A 6,611-nucleotide genomic window follows, 5' to 3' on the forward strand; every position below is an offset into this window, starting at 1 on the left:
AAAAGCAAATCTCTGGCGCAGCCACTGTGGGCTAAGCCCCGAATGTTTCCAGGTCCAAGAAACGCCCCTGGGACGCACGCTTGTGAACTGTTAGCGCCGGGGTTATGCATGCCCACTGTACCTAGCGGGAGCGCGCACAGCGTAAAGCGAAAACTCCCAGACATTTCAATGATTTGTACGGCAAAGTTAGGTTTGGAAACAATAGAATTTCCTTTTTGGCGGGCATGCATAACACCGGAGCCTCACAGCGGGGAAACTTTGGCGCTGTTCCGAGTTTGTTCTAATCTGTCAAAATTACGGACTGCTTTCAGATTTTTCCGTCATTGTTAAATAAAATCCGTAATGGACGGAAAATATTCGGTTAACGCAACCTCTGGTCCTTTACCTCCCTGAGCTGTAGTTATCAGAAGATCTCAGTCTGAGTTGTAGTTATCAGAGCCTCTCAGTCTGAGCTGTAGTTATCAGGGCCTCTCAGTCTGAGCTGTATTTATCAGAGCCTCTCAGTCTGAGCTGTATTTATCAGAGCCTCTCAGTCTGAGCTGAATTTATCAGAGCCGCTCAGTCTGAGCTGTAGTTATCAGAACCTCTCAGTCTGAGATGTAGTTATCTGAGCCTCTCAGTCTGAGCTGTCAGAGCCTCTCAGTCTGTGCTTTAGTTATCTGAGCCTCTCAGTCAGACTGGAGAGGACTCTCCTCCACCTTGTTGTAGAAAAGCTTCTCATATCAGTTAGGGCAGCTAGCTATAGCACCAGATGCTAACCTGTGTGTGTGCTCTCTCTCTCCCTCTTTCTCTCTCGCTCACTCACAAAATGTGCTTGTACCACACACACACACACTCTCTCAAAGCAGGGGGGACAGTGTTTGAGCACTGTACGCAATGTAGGCTTAGTTATGTTGTTATCTAATTTGTTTGGGTTTTTTTCTCCCCCCATTTGCGGCACCCTTCACGGATGGAACGCCCTTAGCAATCGCCTATACTGCCTATGCCACGGTCTGGCCCTGGGTACATGAGACAATAAAGATCGGGAGCCACTGTTCTAAATCATAGACAGTCAAAAACATCTAGTCTTTTCTATGTATTTCATACATATTTTTTCTTGGCCTCAAAAATTTGAATTGAAAATGCCAAGAGGTCAAAGAAAGAGCGATCATACAGACGTATCATACCCCACAAGAAGGATATTTTCAACTCTTCCATAGTGCAGAGATAAACAGCAACCGTAAGAATCCGTCCACACGGCGGCGTGTGTTGAAGCTTCAACGCTTCTGCCCATTCACTTTGAATGGGGTGACGTCACGCTTTGCCGAACTGCATTGTGGGAGCGTTGCTTCACTTTGCTCGCGTTGCTCGCTTCAAAAAGAGTAATGTTCAACTTTTGAAGCTTCGCGGAAGCGTCAGCCAATCAAATCATATGCCAGTACAAGATCTAGCCAATCAAACCGCATGCTTGTGTGTCTGGGGCGGGAGATTCATGTGATTGGTTGTTGGTCGAGTTTCAGACAAGCTCACCGGCAAGCTTCAATGCACGCCGCCGTGTGGACGCTGCGTAAATGTATTTGATGGCCTAATGGGACTGTGGGCATAGAGGATGGCCCAGTGTATCCTTTTCTAAATGAGATAGGAAAGGAAACATTGAAAACTGTACTATAGGACCACAGCCCAGTTGTCCCTCCCTACATACTGGACGGACCAGAGACTCTCAACAGACCAACAGTACCACTATGAAGTCCAAGTGTCCCTCGTTGCTCAGGTCCTGCAGGGTGTTCTCTGCCTCCTGCAGCCGGCTCAGGTTCAGGTTTAACTGATCCGTCTGGTTCTGGAGGGAAGAGATGAGAATTGCAGCTGACGTCTCCACCTGCTGCATGAACCCCGCCTCCTCCACCTCCAGGCAGCGCCGCAGTTCACCAAACTCCTTCCTCACCACCCATTTCAGCACATCAGACTCATTCTGATTGGACAGAGAGAAGCAGGTCAGATGGTTTCCCCCTTTAGTTTGACAGAAACTGAGATCAATAGCATTTCCAGAAAAACTCTGACATGCTCATCATCACTTTGCCAATCAGACGCTGTGATTAGTTGATCAGGGTAAACCTCAAGTAGTCATAGAAATATGTGTTTCCAAACCACTTTTGCATGACCTCCTTCATATGTTCAAGGAAAGTCAAGTAGACCAGCAAGGGTGGCTAGGACACCAAAACCACTGCAGCATCACCAACACCCCACAGCAAATGTTAACGAGACCAAAACAACCCAGCACAGACCCCCTGACCCCCCACTCCTTCCAGCAGTACACCCAGATTTACAGGCAGAGGCTAAGCTAAGGAGAGGGGCCGCACCCCGCCCTAAACTGTTGACCTTAGAGAGACACAACCAAGTGTGTGGCGCTGTGCAATGAAGCTTCTTTGTAAGTTCTATAAACTGAGGATCTTTAAATGACCCCTTAGACAGGCTTCAAAAGAGAATCAATCTCCATAGAGCCCCATAATAAAATGACCAACTTACCAATAATTAAATGCTTTTAAATAAAAAAAATTCCATGGTGTTTACATCTTTGAATACCAGGAGACACCACAATCACTCATCTCTCTTTTTTCTCTCTCCTCAAAACAGAAACATCATGATGGTTTATGGTGTGAAAAGGAGATATCACTCACTGTGATCCTTGACTTGTTGTATGCCATTTTACAGATCTGATCCTCAAGTTTACGTTTCTGATTCTGGAACTCAGTCATCAGACAGGAAATGTCCTCCTAATAGAAAGACAGACAGACAGACAGACATCACTTAAAACAGATTAATTGAGCAGAATTCTTCAACAGGTCCATATGCTGTGGTTGCAAATGTGGCCTAACAAATCTTCTTTGAGGGTCAGCCCAGCATCCAGGGGGGGTCCTAATCAGCTGACTCCTTTCAACACAAAACATCATTGGATCTCCTCTGAGCTCCTCCTGATGTGTAAGTCATGATTTTGGATAACCAGTAGAGACCAGGACCAGAGCTGAGGACTGGAACATAGATCTGGACCACAGCTGGGGACTGGACGGAGACAAGGTAGTGATTGCAAAGCTTCCCCATCAGGATCTGCTCTCTTTGAACCACCACAGTACTGCTGACTGTTACTGGTGATTAAGACCGTGAAATACTTGAACTTCCTCTCTTGGAGCAGAGATTCAGTTCGACCTAAAGAATACCATTCACTGTTTTCCAGCAGAGTACTAGGACCTGCTATTGACTAATCCTGCTGCACTCAGCTGTGTGACTAAACTGATGAACTCAATGATAAAGACAACTGATGATACAGCAGATATTTTATTCAGCTGTCTGTTTATTGGTACGGCCCAGAATGGCAACCACCCAAAGTCAGACAGGAAGTACATTCCAGAAGGCATGTGTTGGTCACATTACCAACGTTTGACCTTATTGTGGTTACACTGGAAACACAAAGGGAATATTTGGTTAGTGTGGAACATTAAACTGACTTAATCTCAGTGTTTAATGATATGATGTGAGCTTTTCGCTGCTTATCTCCACAGGTCAACAACACCAAACAGTTTTCCACTGTTAACTATTTCTGTTTCAGATCAAACAGTTGAGACGTAGATTCAACCCAGCAACATCATATTGGTGAAAAATGACTATTGGAAAAATGTTGTACTAATGATATCGAGTACTTTTGAGAATGTTTTCTCTTATCCATGGTATCAGATGCCTGTTTGGTCCCTAGTAAACCATTTCCTGTTGGGGAAATATCTTTCTAGGCCCACACCTTTGACCCAGTTTATCAGTCTGTACTGCCCTCACTGAGCACAGGCCTCAACCTTGGGCTGCTGTGCTCTCAGTGTTTGTCTCCCTGTTCCATCCTGTTGGCTTCAGCTGATAGAGGTGTTATAGTGCTTTGCCTGTTTTATCTTGGTATGCACAATGTTAATTATTCTCTCAGAGCTAAATACAAGGGACTTGGATCTTCAGAGTTGGTTTGGGCAAGTGCTGTGTCACCTCGTGTCTGCAGTAGGGCTGCAACAAACGACGAATGTGATAATCGATTAATCTATCGATTAATGAAACGATTAATCGACTATTCGGACTATTATGCCTTGCACAATTTCTCAAACGCTCTTATTTAGCCATCAACTTTTAGATTTAGCTTGAGGTTGTTTTAGGCATGTGGAAACTAACAATGAAGACAATAAAGATGAATACTTGATTCAAAAATACATATATTATTAAATTAACTGAACAAATTGTGAACAGAATTAACATAGCTTTTTATTTAAATTAAATAAATAATATTTCACATCAAAAGAAACAACAATGTTTTCACAAATCGTATTAAATAATGTGATAACATAATTGTAAACAGAATAGCTGAAACTTTAACAAAATAAAGAGTAACTCTGTTACCTCTAATCATTAACCCATGTTTGTATCATTGAGTTAACTCTGTGTGTTGCTGCTAGCATACATAATACCTGACGTGGAAACGTTACTCGTGGATGGGGCTACAGAGCTACTAGAAAGACAGTGGAACCCGGTGCATTCCTCCGTCTGGATGTGGAGTACTTTTGCTAAATGTTTAGACAAATTGCTCGTGTTACCGCTCTTACATGCTAAACTCTTATTGCACTAACTATTGGCAAAGAGCTTTGTCCACCTCAAGACGGGTAACATTTAACCACACCTTGGAGTGCTTCTCTCCGCCATCCCCGCCGTGTGTTGCTGCATGTAGCAGCCGCGTGTGTGTAAACTGCCCCGCCTCCTCGCACACAGACGGGGGAGAGAGAGATCTCGTCTCGATTGGAAAGATCGAAAATACACCATAGACGCATTTTTTTGTCTTTTTGCTTATTAGAAACGAGTTGGCGACACTAAGACTGCGATATAATGTTTATGTAGCAATAATACATATGACATATTTTTTAAATGTCTCCAGTACCGATAAAAAGACCGATAACGTTGGAGCTTAACGGTGCGTAAAACACACGTGATGACGTCACCAACGAATCAAAGACTGAATTAGTTGGCAACTAATTTGGTCATCGATTTAATCGATTAAGTCGATTAGTTGTTGCACCCCTAGTCTGCAGCACATGTCTTTGTCAATCCTACACCTTAACTTGATAATAAACCATCAGTGTTTGACATCAAGCTCCAGCTCTCCCGTGTCTCACTATGTTTCGATTGAACACTCCATTTATTTTACCTTCATGCGGCTGTAGACAGAGGTCACGGGTGTGATTTTGTTTACCTTCATGCGGCTGTAGACAGAGGTCACGGGTGTGATTTTGTTTACCTTCATGCGGCTGTAGACAGAGGTCACGGGTGTGATTTTGTTTACCTTCATGCGGCTGTAGACAGAGGTCACGGGTGTGATTTTGTGCCCGCGGTGAGCACCAATGCTTCCACAGAGGCCACAGATGACTGAGCGCTCGTCCTCACAGTACAGGCTGAGCGGGTTGTGATGCTGAGGACACAACTCCTTCTGGGCTCCACCTGAAACACTCACTTCCTATCAGGATGAAAAAACGACATGTTATAAATACTTATACTGAAAAATATTCAACAGTCAGATATTTTACTTTCTAAGAAAATGTCTTGTTTAGCCAGTAACAGCATTGCAGGTATTTTTACCTGCAGGGCCTCAATGATTCTAGCCAGACTGACATTTGGAGGGGGACTGTCTCCATCCACAGAGCAGCGACACACAGGACACTGCAGCTGACCGAGCAGGTCCATCGTCAATGAGCGCACACAACACCTGGACAGGTGACAATAGGCGAGGACAGTTTAGGACAGGACAAGTGGGAACACAAGAGGTGAGGACAGGTGAGTTGAAGACAGGTTAAGTTAGGAGAGGACAGTTCTGGTGTGTACAGTTGTGTCTAATCCATCCCACATACCGGCAGTAGGAGTGTCCACACTGTAACAACAATGGTTCAGTGAAGACATCCAGACAAACGGGACACCTCAGCTGATCCTCCAGACTCTGAAGACGTTCCATGTCCACACTGATCAACAACACCAGGACAAGCAATGCCAAGACCAGAACCACCGGAAACACAGGAACCAGAACCAACAGGACGATAAACACAAGGATCACGACAACCAGCAACACCAGAACCAGCGAAACGGACCAAAAACATTCGGATCACTACCACCAGGACCATAACCAAAGTCCACCACCACCAGGAAACACACACAAAATCAAACAATACAAAAATCAAAACAAACTTCCAGAGATCAGCCCTCAAACAAGCAGACGCTCCGACATCAGTTAAAATGACTTCTGCAGCAAAATCAACGCTTATGGACCAAGAGTTTTTTTCTTTTTTCTTTGATATGATTGGATGTGCAGACAGAGGCTGAAACTGACTTATTTATGACCTGAATAGAAATTGTTATAACTTTTAATTTCAAAATATATAGTGCGTCTATTGAATTATAATTGTTATCATTATTATATGTGTATAATAATAATAATTATATATTATTATTTATAATTATTATTGTTCATTTGATCATTATTAGACTGTTTGAATCTGTGTGTTTAAACAAAGCAGTAGTGCTTGTTTGTTTTCTTGAAAATAATGACTGATAATATACTTATATCTGAT

At 43.5% G+C, this 6,611-nt stretch overlaps 1 protein-coding gene across 1 annotated transcript in view; it reads right to left on the reverse strand.

Moving 5' to 3' along the window:
• Positions 1 to 6,127, reverse strand: part of btr01 (bloodthirsty-related gene family, member 1) — a gene marked incomplete at its 5' end in the record, with an annotated part of 29,294 nt that extends 23,167 nt beyond the window's left edge. The window contains 5 exons of the mRNA XM_034224491.1: positions 1,718 to 1,948; positions 2,655 to 2,750; positions 5,336 to 5,506; positions 5,629 to 5,755; positions 5,898 to 6,127. Of these exons, the coding sequence (XP_034080382.1) occupies positions 1,718 to 1,948; positions 2,655 to 2,750; positions 5,336 to 5,506; positions 5,629 to 5,755; positions 5,898 to 6,127 (855 nt within the window). The remainder of the gene's footprint in view (positions 1 to 1,717; positions 1,949 to 2,654; positions 2,751 to 5,335; positions 5,507 to 5,628; positions 5,756 to 5,897) is intronic.
• Between the last annotated feature and the right edge of the window lie 484 nt (positions 6,128 to 6,611).

Source organism: Gymnodraco acuticeps, unplaced genomic scaffold (assembly GCF_902827175.1).
Source record: "Gymnodraco acuticeps unplaced genomic scaffold, fGymAcu1.1, whole genome shotgun sequence".
In the NCBI taxonomy this organism is placed as follows: Eukaryota; Metazoa; Chordata; class Actinopteri; order Perciformes; family Bathydraconidae; genus Gymnodraco; species Gymnodraco acuticeps.